Source organism: Lucilia cuprina, chromosome 5 (assembly GCF_022045245.1).
Source record: "Lucilia cuprina isolate Lc7/37 chromosome 5, ASM2204524v1, whole genome shotgun sequence".
Taxonomy (NCBI): Eukaryota; Metazoa; Arthropoda; class Insecta; order Diptera; family Calliphoridae; genus Lucilia; species Lucilia cuprina.
In genome coordinates, this window is record NC_060953.1 from 7,955,473 (window position 1) to 7,975,772 (window position 20,300).

At 30.8% G+C, this 20,300-nt stretch overlaps 1 protein-coding gene across 2 annotated transcripts in view; it reads left to right on the top strand.

The window, feature by feature from the left end:
* Window positions 1–2,195: 2,195 nt before the first annotated feature.
* The window catches only part of LOC111682768 (tRNA-splicing endonuclease subunit Sen34), a 49,485-nt gene continuing 31,380 nt past the window's right edge, over window positions 2,196–20,300 (top strand). The window contains exons 1-6 of one of the 2 annotated variants that reach the window (XR_006941079.1): window positions 2,196–2,313; window positions 2,377–2,463; window positions 2,529–2,789; window positions 2,877–2,984; window positions 3,044–3,445; window positions 4,043–4,300. Coding sequence is in view for 1 of the 2 variants with exons in the window: in XM_023444764.2 (XP_023300532.2) it covers window positions 2,220–2,313; window positions 2,377–2,463; window positions 2,529–2,789; window positions 2,877–2,984; window positions 3,044–3,390 (897 nt within the window). In the remaining variant the exon portion in view is untranslated. Of the gene's footprint in view, window positions 2,314–2,376; window positions 2,464–2,528; window positions 2,790–2,876; window positions 2,985–3,043; window positions 3,509–4,042; window positions 4,301–20,300 lie in introns of those variants that run through there. The other variant, XM_023444764.2, reaches the window with a different exon arrangement.

Genomic DNA, 20,300 nt, shown 5'->3' on the forward strand with positions numbered 1-20,300 from the left:
GTCTATAGTCTAGTCTATAGTCTAGTCTATAGTCTAGTCTATAGTCTAGTCTATAGTCTAGTCTATAGTCTAGTCTATAGTGTAGTCTATGGTCTAGTCTATAGTCTACTCTATAGTCTAATCTATAAATTAGTCGTGTCATTAGTCTAGTCTATAGTCTAGTCTATAGTTCTAGTCTATAGTTTAGTCAATAGTGTAGTCTATAGTCTAGTCTATAGTCTACTCTATAGTCTAATCTATAAATTAGTCGTGTCATTAGTCTAGTCTATAGTCAAGTCTGAAGTCTAGTATGTAGTCGAGTTTGTAGTCTATTCTAAAGTCTAGTCTAAAGTCTAGTCTGTAGTCTAGTCTATGGTCTAACATATCGTCTATTCTATAGTTTTATCTACAGTCTAGTCTAGTCAATTGCGTTAATTTTACTTTTAATGCAAATATGCTCAACTTCTACCTAAGCTTAATGACATAATGCCCCACTGTGCCTTTTTTGTTGTATAAGCAAACATTTCGTAAAGAGTTATTGTTGCTTTACAACTAAACAGATCATAAAATTATTAGTTATTAATTTTAGTTTCGATTCCAATTGGATTTCCTAATACAATAGAATTTGTTTTATGTTTAGCAAAAAGGTGATTTTACCGCCATTTGCTTTTGTAAAATTTTTAATTAAAACTCTTTATTGCTCTTTAATTTAGGTGAATATCTGTGTACTTACCTTTGTCTGTATGTGTTGGGAAAATTGTGCCAGCTGCTTGAAACTTGCAAAGATGGTTAGGAACTCTAAAGATGTTTTGTTGAAAAACGCAGTTTCAATAACGCAATTTCAATAAATTGTTTAGAATAGATGATGAGGCACTCCCATTTAGTTTATATTAATAGCTTGATGTTTTTTTGTTTAGAAAGCAGCCCTTTACTTAGCAAGCAAGAAGCCCTTTACTACTTAACTCCCTTAACAAAGGCTCCTTCATGGAAACCTTCTCGGCAATACCCTGCTCCAACAAAAGTTGTGGGTGACAACTCCATCGGAATGGCTGGGAATCTTGGGAATTTATTAATGTAAAACAAATAATTAAACGTTTTTGAAACTCTACTTACTTCAATGATTGTTACAAGTGCCCACTATAGCTCCCCACTATGTGGTAATGCTTGTGCAGTGTCATATAATCTGTAATTTAATGGATTTGATTAAAACTCCATTAATTTCTATTTAATTATGTTAAAAACTTACTTTTTATTACAAAAACATAGCCGTTACTATTGAATAAAGTTAATTTTATATTATTTTTCTGATTGGCGTCTTTTTTCACTAATTTTGCGTCCATTTTCGCTGTTTGCTTACAATAAAATGCACGACTCTTAAGACAAAGCTTTTCAAACTGTATAATAAAAGGAATTCAACAGTTTGAGATGTGGTACTGCTTTATCTATGGTAACTGCTTTATCATGATAGTAGTTTTTTTATATTTTTGGTAAGTGTCTATACTAAGATGGTAATTGTTTAAAATTATTTAACTATTTCATAAAAATTAGTAAAAGGTAAAACTAATAAAGTTTTTTTTTTTATCGATATGGCAGCACTTTTCAAATCTTTAAGCAAAACCATCAAACATTCAATAACATTAAAACACACCTTAGCAGAGACTCCACTTAAAAATTACCTTTAATTATAAAACAGTATATTCAAATAAAGCAGTTATCTATTTCTCTATGTTGAGTAACTTTTAATATACAGTTTAAAGAGCTTTGTCTTAACAGCTGGGAAAAAACAGTCCCATTTCATTATAAACAAATGCCAAGAATCAGAGAATTAGAGCTAGAATCTTCAAATTTTTCGGAAGAACATTTAGAGAATAACGGGCGGACTTTCAATGGGGGGCTTGGCACTTCCCATATGAATTAAATACAAAAATTTTATATATCTGGGAAACTATTAGATTACTCAAATTTGTTTTTAATTTTTAAGATTTTTTTATACATTCCTGCATAATTTCTCACACAACTTTTGAGCTTGCTCTGTTTTGTTATAAACAATATATTTGCTTCCAAAATCCCACTTTCTGATCTCTTGGATTCTGTTTTTATTTAAAATCGTAGAAAAATTAAAAACTAAACATAGTTGAAAACTTAGCCGGCTTACAGTCGATTTTAAGCAGGCGCCGACATATTTAGTGTCTGTCGCCGCCGTCGTTAATATTTGTCGGCGTAGGACTCTGCCAAGAAGAATGGATGCAAAATTAGTGAAAAAAGGCGCCAGTCAGGAAAATAAAATAAAATTAACTTTATTAAACAACACCGGCTATGTTTTTGAGGTAAAAGGTAAGTTTTAAACATAATTTAGTAGAAATTAATGTAGTTTTTATAAAATCCATGAAATTACAGATTATATGACACTGCGCAAGCATCATCACATAGTGGGAGCTTTAGTGGGCACTTGCAGCAATCGAGGATGGTCGGCCAATGATTGCAGTGAGTAGTAGACTTGTAGAAATGTTCATTTATTTGTTTTACATTAATAAATTCGAAAATTTTAGCCATGCCCGTGGAGTTGTCACCTTTGGAGACAAGACTTTTGTTGGAGCAGGGTATTGCCGAGTTGGTTTCTAAAAAGGAGTCTTTGTTAAGGCAGCTAAGTAATGAAGAGCTACTTGAACATGCAAAAGAGTTTGATTTGAGAATAAATCAACAAAAGGATACTTTAAATGAGGAAAAACTGAAAGAATCTGAGAGGAATATGGAGAAAATTATGGCCGGGAAAAGGAAAAAGTTGCTGAAACAAGGTGTTCAGGAAAAAGGTAAGTAAACTATTAAAAATGTCATTAAAGAACAATATTCCAAAAATATTTTGAATTCCTTATCAATTATTACGTTTTACTCCATAGACATCCATCTAAATCCCTCGGAGATATTACAAGAAATACGTGCTGGCCTTAAATTTGATAGTAAGAATGCTTTACTGGACATACCCTGTGCTCATGCTGAAGAGCATGGTAATACACATTAAACATGCTTTAAACTACTTTAATATATACTAACTCTTCCCCTACAGAAGCTCAACTGGTGCACTACCTGAAACCTGATCATTCTCTTAAGTATTTAGTTTTTCGCGATTACTGGTTAAAAGGCAAATATATCACCTGTGGTGATGCCTTTGGTGCCGACTTCTTAGTCTATCCTGGAGATCCTTTACTCTATCATGCTTCTCATATTGTGATATTACTAAAAAGTTCTAAAATTAATCCCTTGGACTTGGTGACCAAAGTGCGTCTATCAGTTACAGTAAACAAATTGTGTGTTTTCGCCTATTTAGATGAGGAGTCAAAGGATGCGAATGGAAAACCTAAAATTGTCTATCAAACATTTGTATGGGAAGGTAATCGTGACAAGGAGCGTTAAGGAATTCGGAAGGTGCAAGTCAATTCTAATGGGAGTTAAAATTCAAGACTGAAAGGTAATTTTTTTAAATAATTTTCTAGTTTTGTAGAAAAATCTTATTGCAAATGAAGAACAAATATGAAACAAATAAATACAAACAAAGAAAATTGAGTTTTAAACACTATGGGGAAACTAAAAGAAAATTTGGGATCTGAAGAATCTGGAAAGAATTATGAATGATATTTGCAAGTCACAAACTGGCTTCAAGTTTAAGGAAATATTCACAAAACTTTCTTAAGAGACAATTTGCCTTCAAATTAATTGACAAGTTTCTAAAAGAAAACAATTTTGAAACAAATTTGAGTAAATTTTTTTCGAAAGAAATAATTTTGATACAAATTTGCACAAAATTTTCTAAAATGAAATAGTTTTAACGAAAATTTTCTAAATTGCGCAAACTTTTGATACAAATTTGAATAACATTATCAAAAGCAACTTTTTTTGAATTAAATTTGTACAACTTTGTACAAATTTGTACAACTTTGTACAAATTTGTACAACTTTGTACAAATTTATGCAAACTGCAGAAAAACTATTTTTTTCTATTTTTATTCTCAATTTAAATAAAATTCAATTTGAAATTTAATTGAATAATTTTTCAAATAATTTACAGCTCGTGGCATACAAAACTTTACCACCAGCAAACAAAAACACTTTTCGTTATCATTTCAAACAAAAATCATCAAGCAATTAATAAAAAAAAGTAAATGGGAGTGTCCTTATCATCTATTCTAAACAATTTATTAAAATTAAAACTGCTTTTTTTCAACAAACATCTTTAGAGTTCCTCACCATCCTTGCGAGATTTAGCAGCTTCAAGACCACAAATAACAAATGTTACCATTATTTCACCAACTATCTACTGACAAAGGTAAGTACAGATATATTCACCTAAAGAACAATAAAAAATGTGTTTTAATTAAAAACTTTACAAAAGTAAATGGCGGTAAAATCAGCTCTTTGATAAACATACAAACAAATTCTATTGCATTAGGAAATCCAATTGGACTCTAAACTGAAACGAAAATCTAATCATATAATGATCTGATGTAAAGCAAAAAAAAAAAAAAAAAACTATAGAAAATGTTTGTTTGTAAAGCAAACGAGACACAGTGGGGCATTATTTCATTAAGTTTGGTTAGAAATTGAGAAAATTTAGCATTAAAAGTAAATTTCCTCAATTGACTATGCTGTATATAAGACTATAGACTAGTCTTTAAACTAGACCATAGACTAGATTATAGATTAGACAATAGACTAGATTATAGATTAGACAATAGACTAGTCTATAGACTAGACTATAGACTAGACTATAGACTAGACTATAGACTAGACTATAGACTAGACTATAGACTAGACTATAGACGAGAGTATAGACTAGACTATAGACTAGACTATAGACGAGACTATAGACTAGACTATAGACTAGGCTATAGACTAAACTATAGACTAGACTATAGACTAGAGTATAGACTAGACTATAGACTAGACTATAGACTAGACTATAGACTAGACTATAGACTAGACTATAGACTAGACTATAGACTAGACTATAGACTAGACTATAGACTAGACTATAGACTAGACTATAGACTAGACTATAGACTAGACTATAGACTTTACCCAAGACTTTTTAAAATAAATTTTGTGCAACTTTGTCTTAAATTACCCACTGTTACTTGTATTCCGATATGTACATGTTGTAAAGTCTATGCCAGCCATAGGCGTTTGCATTTTACGAGTTTATTGTGTTGCAAAAAGACGTTTAATTTCAATTTACGAGAAAATATTCCATAGAGAAAAGATGAAGAAAAACAGCACACTTAACACGGAAGCTAATTGCAACGATTAATAAAATATTTGCAACATGCGAATCTGACAAACATAACAAAACATGATGTCAAGTATTTGTGTACATGTTTTAAAATGAAGAAACATAGAAATTATTAAACTTTTAAGATCAAAATCTGACATGGAATTGATAAACTAACTAAAGTATTTTTTTGGAATAATTTATTGCATTTTAAATTCATTTGTTCTAACAATACTACTCTTATTTATTTCGTTGACCATCTATAGACCTTTATAACGCTTAACTAAATCCATCTTTGTCTGCTTAACTTAAACTCAAATCAATTCAGTTTTTTTTCCTTAAACGCCAAACGACTACTACTCATCTCATTATGCAAATTTATCTGGAAGTCTTTTAGCTTTAGCTTTTCATTTGTAACTAATGCATCATTAATAATATTTTGGAAGAACAATACTAAAATGGTAAAAAAAAACATCGCAGAATGCGTAACCTTAAGGCCTTAAGCTTTTATTTTCTGGCAAATCTTCAGCTACAGGTTTCTTTGTCAAAATATTGAGTAGTTGTTTGTACAGGCATCTTTCTTCTACATTTATACGTTCATCTTGATCTTTGTCATACCATGTTAGTGCAACATTATATGTACGTTTGTGGCAGCAACCATAACTAATGCACTTTATCGTGGGTTTATAAAAAAAGAAAAAAATTTCCTAACTGAATAAGAAGAACAGGGGAAAGACACAATAATAAGGACCGAAAACGCAAATCCTCAATTTTTTTCAAAATTTCTATGGACTAGACTATAGACTAGACTATAGACTAAACTATAGACTAGACTATAGACTAGACTATAGACTAGACTATAGACTAGACTATAGACTAGACTATAGACTAGACTATAGACTAGACTATAGACTAGACTATAGACTAGACTATAGACTAGACTATAGACTAGACTATAGACTAGACTATAGACTAGACTATAGACTAGACTATAGAATAGACTATAGACTAGACTATAGAATAGACTATAGACTAGTCTATAGATTAGATTGTTGACTAGACTATAGTGTAGACTAAATACTAAGTTAAAGACCAGACTAATGATCAGACTTTATACCAGACTTTGATCATATTAAAGCAAATCTTATCTGTTTAAGTTTTGTTGTCCCCTACCTGTTTGACAGTAGTCATCTTCATGTATTTCATTTCGTGAATTCATTAAAAGAGTTTCCACAACTGCTCTTTACTTCTCTCCCCCCCCCCCCTCTCGCTCTCTCTCTTTGTCATACTCTTGCCCTAGCGATCATGCGAATCCTAGTTACTTACATATGTACATACATATGAGTAGTTGGCAGACGTTTGTACTTGTTCATACGCCTTTGGGGTCTAATTTCATTTATTACCATAAACGGTGTGTTAGCCATTTTGGTCATGGCTTATTTGAAAAAATAACAACAACTAGAAGAAGATAACAACAAAAAAAATTGAGTTTTCTTGTCTTAAGCTACATAGTATTTAACTAACTGACAGACTAACTAAATTGTGAGGATCGAAAAAAAAATTTTTTCAATCTCTATGATCATCATCATCATGATGATCATATTAAAAGCTAGCATTTTTTAACATTATCATTTATTCGGATCTATCTTTATGTATCATTATTATTATCGTGCTCATTATCTTTATTACTGTATTTGGATTTTTATTGAAATTGCATGACAAAAAAATAACTACAGATTGTGATCGTGGTACCTGAGAGTATGTTTTTTTTTTTTTTTATTTTGGAAAAGAAATTATGGTAATGAAATTTTAGTTTAATGCTTTTTTAAGATACTACTAGTTTAGATTTTATGCCACATTTTCCAATTTAATGAGATTTGCTTTTTGAAATTAAGACATTAAGTTGATGTGGCGGTTAGAGTAATGAAAAGTTTGTAGGAATTTAACTAAGTGTTAGTGTTAATTCATTAGAAAAGTTTGTTTGAACTAGTTAATCAATAAATAAACTTAAAGTTTTTTCCATTAAATGTGAAAACTTTCCCCTTTTTAAGACAACTGTGATAATTCAAGTTAATATCCTTGAAACATTAGACAAATTATCTGTAAAATTAAAGCCGCCAAATGTCATCAAGTATTTGACATTTTTTTGTCGATATTTCATGATCATATTATGATATGAATCTGTATATATGTTAAAATTTTATCAAACCATCTTCACACGATTTGTTTTTCACAAAAACATCAGGTGAAAATTAGCATTGAATATAAATCAACAATACTTTTCGTGTTTTGTCATGACAGCTGGTCAAAGAAATAAAACTTTTAAAGCCAAACTAACCTGTTGCATTGATTTAAGCCACTCATCATTCTCAGTTGTTAACAACGAAATAACAATTTGAAAAGAAAATTTAACATACACGCATCAACAAATCATGACAAATATCTTAGTAACCGATTAAAACGAACAACAAATTATACTACATGAAATTTGCACTAATTTTTTACAAAAACAACTTTTCCTTTAAAGAAACTAGCGATGGAAATTTGCTCAGAATGTTCTAAACGCCAATTTCTGAAAAGGGAGAAGCTCATAACCCTGAAAATGACCGCCCACTAGCAAATTTGTTCAGCACTTTCAAAAGTTATGGAAAGAGCCCAACAATTTACTTTCTTTCGTAAAGTCCGCTCTACAGGAGTACCACTTACCTTCCTTTCGGAGAAATGGTAGAGGCTTATAACCCTGAAATGTTCAAAATGTTCTAAACGCCTATTCCTGAAAAGGGAGAAGCTAATAACCCTGAAAATTACTACCCAATAGCAAATTGTTCAGCACTTTCAAAAGTTATAGAAAGAGTCCAACAATTTACTTAACGACCGCCAGTATGGCTTATGTAGAGGTCGCTCTACAGAAGTTCTTCTAGCCTTCCTTTCAGAGAAATGGGAGAGGCTAATAACCCTGAAAATTACTGCCCAAAAGAAAATTCTAGAGCGTTTTCAGAAGTTATAGAAAGAGACCAAAAATTAACTTAATGGCAGCCAGTGTGGCTGTCATAGAGGTCGATCTACGTGGAGAGGCTAATAACCCTGAAAATTACCGACCAATTGCAAATTTGTTCAGCACTTTCAAAAGTTATGGAAAGAGACCAAAAATGTACTTAACGACCGACAGTATGGCTTTCATAAAGGTCGATATACGGGAGAACTACTAGCCTTCCTTTCAGAGAAATGAGAGAGGCTAATAACTCTGAAAATTACCTCCCAACAGCAAATTGTTCAGCATTTTCGAAAGCGATAGAAAGAGACTAACAATTTACTTAACGATCCTGGCGATCGTTATGGCTTTCGTAGAGGTCGATCTACGGTAGTAATACTATCCTTCCTTTCGGAGAAATGATGTCATTCCATTCATCATTTTGGCAAAAGTAATGGCTCTAGATATTTCCATAGCGTTTGATAGTGCGCTTGTATCTAAACTAATTGCATTGGGTGACGTTAATAATTTCTCTCGATTTATTTGGAGCTTTCTCAGAGATCGCACTAAACTAGTTGTCATAAATGGGATCTCATCAGGTTCCGTTCGTAACCCTACCCTATTTCTTATCTTCATAAAAGACCTTCAATGTCAAAATTTCAATTCAGTCGAATCTTTTGCTGATGACAGCAAAAGATCTGCCATTCTTATACATTCAATTACAGGCCAAGACCAAGAGAATATGAATCGATTAGTTTGATAAAATCGCTGAATGGGTTCGTATTGACAGAGTCTATTTTAACGTCCACAAGACTCAATTTTGGTTTTTAAGATCTGCCGTTCTTATTCATTCAATTTTAGACCAAGACCTCTAGAGATTGAATAAAGAATCGGTAATTCATGACTTGATAAAAATCTCTGAATAGTTTCGTGTTAACAGAGTCGATTTTAACGCCCAAAAGACTCATATTGTTATTTAACACATAAACGCTTGGCAGATATTGATGTAAATATTAAGAAATCGGAGGCTCTTGATGTTCTGAACATGAAAATATAGTGCGATCTCCGCTGGTGTAAGACCTACTTTACACAACCTAATCTTCCTACTATTTATACCATTTATATCCAAACATATATGGGCCGCTGCTTCGAAGTCTGTTTTTGAGCTACTCGAACGCTTACAGGAGAGGGCGAAGGTACTTATCGGTGACAATAGGGTAACCAACTCTATAGATTCATTGAAGCACCGTCGCAATGTGTTGTGTATTTCACTGTTCTATCGATTCTATAACGGAATATATTCCTCTTAAATTAGGGAACTCATTCCCGATACCCGTATTGCGTTCTTGCATAATATACGTCTTTCTTCGAGAACATATCCATTTGTAGTAAATTGCCCACTACAGGAAAAATCCATTCTTCAGCTGCACAGTTTGTATGTAGAATGAACTTTCTGCAGAAGAATAAAATCCAATGTCAACTCCCTCTATCCTCCTTAACACAACCTATTTTCTTATGTCCATATGAAGGAATCATTCCCCGAATGCTGGTCCAATAAAAAAGGATTTTGAGACAAATTTTCTGAACATTTTCCAAAGAAACAATTTTCATGGAAATTTGCATAAAATTCTGATGTAAATTTTGCAAATGTCCTCCCCCCTCTATCCCCCTTTACACAAACTATTTTTCTAGTTCTAACACAATGCTTCGCATAAGTAGGAGTCATTCCTTAAGTGTAACAATATTCATAGAAATTTGCATACAATTTTAATGCAAATTTGTATTTGCACAAATTTTTCTACATTTTAATGAAAATTGGCTCACAATTTTCTAAAGGAACAAAATTTAAAGCAAATTTTTACAAAATATTCTTAAAATATAAATTTTGCTGAAAATTTCTATAAAATTAGAAATTTTGAATTAAAATTGCACAAATTTGTCTTAAGAAACAACATTTTGATGGAAATTTGCTCATAATTTTCTAAAGGAATAAAATTTGAAGCAAATTTGCACAAAATTTTCTTAAAATATAAAATTTTGATGCAAATTTGTTGAACATTTCTATAAAATTAGAATATTTGAAAAAAAAATTGCAAAATTTGTCTTAAGAAACAAAAATTTTAATACAAATTTGCACAAAATTTTCTAAAGAAACAAACTTTTAAAGGAAATTTGTACAACATTTTCAAAAGAACCAACATTTCAACTTTTTCTAAAACAAATAAAATTTTAATAAAAATTTACACAAAATTTTCATAAAAATTTACACAAACTTTTCTTAAGAAACAATTTACATGGTCGCAATGATATAGGGTATTTGCAATATTTTCTTATTTACTTCTGTTGGCAAAATCCCGTCAGCAACATCTAGCAGATCTAGAAAACACTTAAGAATTAGTTTTTTTTTTGTTTATTTTGATGGCTGCTCATTTTACAATGATGGATGGTTTTTTACTCAAGAATTTATTATATTTACTACGATAGTAGTGTAGTAGATTTACTACAATTTGCAGTTTGTAGTTAATGTTTGTTGTTATTCTTGTTAATGTTGGAATTTTATCACATGTTTGTGTTTTTTTTTTCTTTTTTCATTTATGCCATAGATTGTCTGACCATAAACTCTTAAACGTAATAAATTTTAAACATTTACAATGTTAACAATTACATATCGTCTTTATGTTTAACGATTCACTGGGTAATCAGGTTGATTTACAATTAACAAACCCCTAGAATTTTTACATAAAAAGGAGTTGTTTTTAATATATATATTTTTTTGATTTCTTTTTTGTTTTGTTCAAAAGTTAATAAACTTTTTTATTAAAAGGTAATTTTAGTTTAAATTATTGTTTTCTCTTTAGTTTGTCTATTGCATATTTCTTGTTACACATGCTTAGGCATAGTTTTAATTCTTTGCAATAATAATAGTCATTAATAAGTTCTCGTAAAGGTTATGGTTTAAGTCGTAGACTTGTCTAAATAGGCCAACAAGTAGTAGTGGACTTAGTTTTAACAATACCAGCATTAACTAGAAACATTGTTGAGGGTACAATGAGTGAAAAAAGTAAGATGACACAAGGCTATAAACTAGACTATAGACTAGCATACAGACTAGAGTATAGACAATACTATGGACTAGGATATAGACTGCGCTATAGACTGCTCTATAGACTACTCTATAGACTATAGATTGTAGACTAGACTATAGACTAGACCATACAGTAGACTATGTACTAGACTATAGTCTATACTATAGACTATACTAGACTAGTCTATAAACTATACTATAGAATAGACTACAGACTACACTATAGAATACGCTAAAGACTAGACTAGGCTATAGTCTAGTCTATAGTATAGTCTATAGTCTAGTACATAGTCTATTGCATGGTCTAGTCTAGACTATTGACTAGACTAAAGACTAGACTGTAGACTATACTATAGACTAGACTGTAGACTAGACTATATACTAGACTATAGACTAGACTATAGACTAGACTATAGACTAGACTATAGACTAGACTATAGACTAAACTATAGACTAGACTATAGACTAGACTATAGACTAGACTATAGACTAGACTATAGACTAGACTATAGACTAGACTATAGACTAGACTATAGACTAGACTATAGACTAGACTATAGACTAGACTATAGACTAGACTATAGACTAGACTATAGACTAGACTATAGACTAGACTATAGACTAGACTATAGACTAGACTATAGACTAGACTATAGACTAGACTATAGACTAGACTATAGACTAGACTATAGACTAGACTATAGACTAGACTATAGACTAGACTATAGACTAGACTATAGACTAGACTATAGACTAGACTATAGACTAGACTATAGACTAGACTATAGACTAGACTATAGACTAGACTATAGACTAGACTATAGACTAGACTATAGACTAGACTATAGACTAGACTATAGACTAGACTATAGACTAGACTATAGACTAGACTATAGACTAGACTATAGACTAGACTATAGACTAGACTATAGACTAGACTATAGACTAGACTATAGACTAGACTATAGACTAGACTATAGACTAGACTATAGACTAGACTATAGACTAGACTATAGACTAGACTATAGACTAGACTATAGACTAGACTATAGACTAGACTATAGACTAGACTATAGACTAGACTATAGACTAGACTATAGACTAGACTATAGACTAGACTATAGACTAGACTATAGACTAGACTATAGACTAGACTATAGACTAGACTATAGACTAGACTATAGACTAGACTATAGACTAGACTATAGACTAGACTATATAGACTAGACTATAGACTAGACTATAGACTAGACTATAGACTAGACTATAGACTAGACTATAGACTAGACTATAGACTAGACTATAGACTAGACTATAGACTAGACTATAGACTAGACTATAGACTAGACTATAGACTAGACTATAGACTAGACTATAGACTAGACTATAGACTAGACTATAGACTAGACTATAGACTAGACTATAGACTAGACTATAGACTAGACTATAGACTAGACTATAGACTAGACTATAGACTAGACTATAGACTAGACTATAGACTAGACTATAGACTAGACTATAGACTAGACTATAGACTAGACTATAGACTAGACTATAGACTAGACTATAGACTAGACTATAGACTAGACTATAGACTAGACTATAGACTAGACTATAGACTAGACTATAGACTAGACTATAGACTTGACTATTAACTAGACTATAGACTAGACTATAGACAAATTTGAATTTTTTTTACTTTACTGTAGTGAGTGGCAGACAAAAGTACGTTTATGCTGCTAAGAAAATTATGTGATTTTCTTGGTCTCCCACCGAGAAAGTAGAAAATACCTTGCAAAACTATAACAGAAAGTAAAGCAAAAGTTTATGTTAAATAAAACCTATTAAAAGGTTAGAGTTTAAAATGTACAACATGCGTTGCTTATGTTTCCGTAGTATGAGACATAAACTAATGATTGGCAAATGGACAAAACAAAAGCTTAAAATTTCTAATTACTCTGGTGTAAATAATCGAACATTTAATGTTAATATTAAGAAAAAATCATTTTTGTACTTTAAACTTAAACACAGCAAATTCTAAGAAAAGATATGCCACTTCCGCTCTCTCTCTCTCTAACCGCACTTAACACACAAAAATTAAAGGATAATAATAATATAAAAATTTTTTGCTTGGCTAGGATGAAGAAAAATTACTGTTCCCAGTGCTAGAGATAAAATAACACAAAAATATTTCAACATAATGAAATGTAAGCAAATGCTGGGGAAAAATTAAAAGAAAATAACTAAATAAAAATGTTGGTAGAAAAAAACGATTTTTTATTTTTAATTTTTTTTTATACAAAATATATTCTAACAAAAAAGCAACCACTTACTGAGTATGTATGTGTGGAAAAAAGTATGCCATTTCCTTAAGAATCTTTTAGTATATTAAACGGATTTTGGGGGAGAATTATTATAAAGAATTACTTTAAAAATCTTTAGAGATTTAAAAGATATTTTGATAAACTGTTGCTTAATAATAATTATCAAATAAAATATATATAAAAAAGCTTTAAAATGTTGTTTAACAGAAAAAGGTTTAAAAGCAAAACATTAAAAAGCTATCTTTATGGCAAAAGTTTTGAAACTTCTTAATGACAAAAGCTTGAATAGAAAAAGGTTTGAAAAACTTTATTTATGGCAAAAGCTTTAATAACTTGTTTATGGCAAAAGCTTTAAAAACAAAACTTTGAAAATCTCTCTTTGTGACAAAAACTTTAAAATGATTTATTTATTTTTTTAGACTTTAATAGAAAAAGGTTTTTAAAACTTTAATAGAAAATGGTTTGAGAAACTTTAATGCAAATGCAAAAGATGTTTTTATGGCAAAAGCTTTGAAAAGCTTTCTTAATGGCAAAGCTTTAATAATTTTTTTTAGAAAATGCTATGAAAAGTTTATTTATGGAAAAAGTTTAAAAGTGTCTTAAATAGCTTTCTTCGCAGAAAGTCTTCAAAAAGCTTTTCTAAAGAAAATGCTTCAGAAAATCTAATTTCCTTAGAAGTGCTTTAAAAAGCTTTTAGAAAGAAAATGCTTCATAAAATCGCTTTTTCTGTAGAAAGTGCTTTAAAAAGCTTTTCCATGGTATATGCTTTAGTTCTTTTGACACATAACTTTACATTGGTTTTGCTTAAAAAAGCTTTTCTATAGAAATGCTTTAAACAGCTTTTCTGTAGAGAGTGCTTTCAAAAGTTTTTTTTTTATGGAAAATGTTTTATATCTTTGGAGAAATGACTTTAAAATGTTTTTTTATTAGAAAGTTTTGCATCAAAATTGGTTCTTTAGAAAATTCTCAACAATTTTGCATCAAAATTGTTTCTATAGAAAAGCTTTTTTTATAGCAAAGCATCAATAAGTTTTTTTTATATAATTTTTTTTTTTATAAAAGCTTAAAAATTATTTCTAATAAAAAAGCTGTAAAAATCATTCTTATACAAAAGCTTCAAAAAGTTTTTTTTAGAAAAGTTTCAAATTTTTATTTTTTATTAAAAAAAAGCTTTAAAAAGCTTTTCATAGAAAAGTTGGAAAAGCTTTTTCGGAAAAACGCAAAAAGCTTTTTATAGAAAAGCTTCAAAAATGCTTAAAAAAGCTTCTTCATTGAAATGCTTCAAAAACCTTTGAAAATCTTTTTCTTAAAATATGTTTTTTTATAGAAAAACTTGAAAAAAGCTTCAAATAGATTTAAAAACCTTTTTATAGAAAAACTTCAAAAAGCTTTTTTAAAAAGCCTAAAAAAGCTTTTTTTGTTTTGAAAATTTTCAGTGAATTTGCATCAAAATCGTTCCTAAAGAAAAGCTTAAAAATGCTTCTATAAACTTTTTTATAAAAGCTTTAAATGTTTTTATAGAAAAGCTTCAAAAAGCTTTTTTCTAGCTAATATTCATAAAGCAATTTTAAAGAAAACCTTAAACATTATTTCTAATAAATAAACTTCAAATAGCTTCTTTATAGAAAAGCATCAAAATGCTTTTTATAGAAAAGCTTGAAAAAGAATCTTTATAGAAAAGCTTCTTTAAAGAAATGCTACAAAAAGCTTTAAAAATCTTTTTTATAGAAAAACTTCAAAAAGATTTTTTTAAGAAAAGTGTTTAAAAGCTTAAAAAGCTTTTTTTAAAAATTTAGGTTTGGACTAACACTCCAGTTTTGACTGAAACAAACTATAGGTTTTCTTTACACTATTTTAAAAGCTCTTAAATCACTTTTTTTTTGTAATCATCATCTTTAAAAAATATCTGTCCATAATATGGTGAATAGTTTATAAATAATTTTATGCATTTTAATGTTTGAAAAGCGTGTAAATTTATTACGTTGTCTCTATAGTTGGCACACAGTGGTTGTGACACTTTATAGACAGACATAAAACGCTGAGACATTTTCTAAAACACTCGCACGCATGCGCTATATATATTTGTCTGCAAAATGATCACAATTTATTTTATATCTATTTATGAAGGTATTTCAATAATTACACACATACATGATAAACATTATGATGAGGATATTGGGGACTGGGGAAATAATGAATAAATAAATCAATTGAATGAAATTAAAACAAATAAGTAAATAAATCATTAAATTTTTTGAAGCATAACAACATAAGTAATAAAAAAATATTGCGGAATTGGAAAGACAAGAAATTATACAATTTCATAATAATTAAAGACTTAAAGGGAGCAATAACTACATATTGTTAACAGCAAATTCCTAGAAAGATGTTTTTAAAGCTTGTTTTGGTTTCTCAAGAAATTGTATTCCTAGTACTAGATGGTTTTATTGTCTTTGGATATAAACTCAAACCCCCACCTTTCTAATTTATAAATTTGCTTTAGTTTTCTATTTAAAATACAACAAACAAAAAGAATGTTGCTTTTTTCCCAATACAATTAAAACGATTTTAAGTGTCTTGCCACTAGAGACCTAATGTGTGTGTGTGTGTGTTGCAAATAAGGCACCGTCTTACCAAAGTTACGTATGTATGTCCAGCTAATTAAAGCCAAGTTTTCATTTTGGTCTTGCTGGGACTAATGAAACGAGCAGCAACAGCAATGTTTGACTGCATGTCTTAGCATTGCTCATGAGCCAAAGAGAGGGGGTAATTAAAAGTTGGTGATGACAGTGAAGAGGTAGAAAAACATCATAGAATTGTAGAGCCAAATGTGGGGTGTCGCTTAGCAATAATTACACTTTGTCAAAGTGACAGTTATGACCAAAATACAGCTGCTACCTGAAATAGTAGAAGCCAGACAAAAAAGCAGCAAGGCGAAACAAATACTGCTAAAGCTATAAGTCAGTTACGGCACTTTTTTCAAAGAACAGTATGAGTTTTTTAAACTTTAGGTTTAAATTTGTAATTTTCCGTTTTAGTTTAGTTCTCGATAAGTTCAGCTCTAGTTCAGCTCTAGTTCAGTTCTAGTTCAGTTCTAGTTCAGTTCTAGTTCAGTTCTAGTTCAGTTCTAGTTCAGTTCTAGTTCACTTCTAGTTCAGTTCTAGTTCAGTTCTAGTTCAGTTCTAGTTCAGTTCTAGTTCAGTTCTAGTTCAGTTCTAGTTCAGTTCTAGTTCAGTTCTAGTTCAGTTCTAGTTCAGTTCTAGTTCAGTTCTAGTTCAGTTCTAGTTCAGTTCTAGTTCAGTTCTAGTTCAGTTCTAGTTCAGTTCTAGTTCAGTTCTAGTTCAGTTCTAGTTCAGTTCTAGTTCAGTTCTAGTTCAGTTCTAGTTCAGTTCTAGTTCAGTTCTAGTTCAGTTCTAGTTCAGTTCTAGTTCAGTTCTAGTTCAGTTCTAGTTCAGTTCTAGTTCAGTTCTAGTTCAGTTCTAGTTCAGTTCTAGTTCAGTTCTAGTTCAGTTCTAGTTCAGTTCTAGTTCAGTTCTAGTTCATTTCTAGTTCAGTTCTAGTTCAGTTCTAGTTCAGTTCTAGTTCTAGTTCAGTTCTAGTTCAGTTCTAGTTCAGTTCTAGTTCAGTTCTAGTTCAGTTCTAGTTCAGTTCTAGTTCAGTTCTAGTTCAGTTCTAGTTCTGTTCTAGTTCTGTTCTAGTTCTGTTCTAGTTCTGTTCTAGTTCTGTTCTAGTTCTGTTCTAGTTCTGTTCTAGTTCTGTTCTAGTTCAGTTCTAGTTCAGTTCTAGTTCTGTTCTAGTTCTGTTCTAGTTCTGTTCTAGTTCTGTTCTAGTTCTGTTCTAGTTCTGTTCTAGTTCTGTTCTAGTTCTGTTCTAGTTCTGTTCTAGTTCTGTTCTAGTTCTGTTCTAGTTCTGTTCTAGTTCTGTTCTAGTTCTGTTCTAGTTCTGTTCTAGTTCTGTTCTAGTTCTAGTTCTGTTCTAGTTCTGTTCTAGTTCTGTTCTAGTTCTGTTCTAGTTCTGTTCTAGTTCTGTTCTAGTTCTGTTCTAGTTCTGTTCTAGTTCTGTTCTAGTTCTGTTCTAGTTCTGTTCTAGTTCTGTTCTAGTTCTGTTCTAGTTCTGTTCTAGTTCTGTTCTAGTTCTGTTCTAGTTCTGTTCTAGTTCTGTTCTAGTTCTGTTCTAGTTCTGTTCTAGTTCTGTTCTAGTTCTGTTCTAGTTCTGTTCTAGTTCTGTTCTAGTTCTGTTCTAGTTCTGTTCTAGTTCTGTTCTAGTTCTGTTCTAGTTCTGTTCTAGTTCTGTTCTAGTTCTGTTCTAGTTCTGTTCTAGTTCTGTTCTAGTTCTGTTCTAGTTCTGTTCTAGTTCTGTTCTAGTTCTGTTCTAGTTCTGTTCTAGTTCTGTTCTAGTTCTGTTCTAGTTCTGTTCTAGTTCTGTTCTAGTTCTGTTCTAGTTCTGTTCTAGTTCTGTTCTAGTTCTGTTCTAGTTCTGTTCTAGTTCTGTTTCTAGTTCTGTCTAGTTCTGTTCTAGTTCTGTTCTAGTTCTGTTCTAGTTCTGTTCTAGTTCTGTTCTAGTTCTGTTCTAGTTCTGTTCTAGTTCTGTTCTAGTTCTGTTCTAGTTCTGTTCTAGTTCTGTTCTAGTTCTGTTCTAGTTCTGTTCTAGTTCTGTTCTAGTTCTGTTCTAGTTCTGTTCTAGTTCTGTTCTAGTTCTGTTCTAGTTCTGTTCTAGTTCTGTTCTAGTTTTGTTCTAGTTCTGTTCTAGTTCTGTTCTAGTTCTGTTCTAGTTCTGTTCTAGTTCTGTGCTAGTTCTGTTCTAGTTCTGTTCTAGTTCTGTTCTAGTTCTGTTCTAGTTCTGTTCTAGTTCTGTCCTAGTTCTGTTCTAGTTCAGTTATAGTTCTGTTCTATTTTTACTATTATAAAAGCTTTTTAAATAAATGCCCATCACTGCCTCACCAATACTTACTGAGGAAGAAAATTTAATTTTCAATCAAATATGACTTTGTTTTATTTTTTTTTTTTGCAAAATCGTTTAGATTTCTTTATGGAAGATATTGTAATGTATACCCCTTATACCACTAATTGAAAGTTGTATAATTGTGGGCAAAATAGTCCAAAATCAATGAATTATTTATAAAAAACTGGTCCTTTTTTATATTTCCTTTTTCGAAACAAAAATATTAGAAAGATGTTTTTGTATAAAGAAAAACTAAAACAAACTGGTCTGAATAATTATTATAGATGGTTTGCTAGTTACTTAATCATAAGGCCTAACAGACCAAAGATGATCTTCTAAATCAGATTATTTACTTAAAATGGTGTGCAAAAGTTGTTAGTTACAAAAGAAACAGTTGTTTAGAGGGAAAATATAAATGTTAAGGGAACGACACGAATGGAAATTCGTATTTGTTTGCTTCAAGGACCTTTTTATGGAAAAGCTTTCTTATAAAAAAACTTTTTCTCATTCTCTTTATCTGTTATACAATCCTTTATCTATATCCATGGAATGGTCTGAACTAAAATTTTTTAATTTTCCATATAGAACATCTTATCATACTTCCCTTAATTTAGATCTTACAGAGCTCTAAAAGCACTCCGTCAGCACACAATCTAGCACTCTAGTTAAATGTAATAGATACCCATTCCACGCATGCACACACTCACACATCAAATCGCAAATGCATTCAAACGATCATAACGCAATTGTATTTGAAATTATCTGAGATGTTCGACACATGCGTAGATTTGAGTTTTATTTTATTTTTGTAGCTCGTGTCTTAACTATTTCTTTATATAGTATGGCTTGGTTGGCACAACTTGTTCATACAGAATCAAATTACTTTTAAAGTTTTTTTTAAACAATGATAAAAAACATAAAAAAACATTTTCCTTTACATTCCATGGCCTAATGGTTTCTTCATGGGTGCTGGTTGGTCTTAACTGTTAGCTCTGGCTCTGCTGCTGTTGTGTTGTAGTTTAAAGGCGTGGCAAATAGGTTTTAAGAATGCTGTTAACCATTTGTTTTCTGGGCTTCTCCAACTAACACACAATCCGCCATACTACAATAGTTAACGAAAAGTTCAAATTTCTATGCCATTATATGTTATTGTTGTTGTAGTTATAAAAATGCAAACAGTGGGCCGAATTAGTAAATATTTGTCATACCATCTCTTACAGCTAAAAAAGAGCTAAAGTTAGGTTTTGAAATCAGACTTTTATGAAGTTACAAAGTGTTGAGTTTTGGGGTCTCAAGGTGGGTCATCTGGGTTATAAGTTTATATTTTTTTTTTGCATTTCTTTATTAGCCAATTAGTCCTACTGTTTACTGTCATACAAAAGCCGCTAATACAAGTTGGCATCAAATAACATGCGTAACAGGATATTTGTTTGAATGTTGTTGATAGGGAGGGATAGTGTTGACTAGAATATGGGTATTTATGTTTGAACCAGAAAGAATAACAGCAAAAATAATTGTTTAAAAAAACTTTTGGATATGTAGGGTCTAGTTCAGTTTTAGTTCAGTTCTAGTTCTGTTCTAGTACTGTTCTAGTTCTGATCTAGTTCTGTTCTAGTTCTATTCTAGTTATGTTCTAGTTCTTTTCTAGTTCTTTTCTAGTTCTGTTCTAGTTCTGTTCTAGTTCTGTTCTAGTTCTGTTCTAGTTCTGTTCTAGTTCTGTTCTAGTTCTGTTCTAGT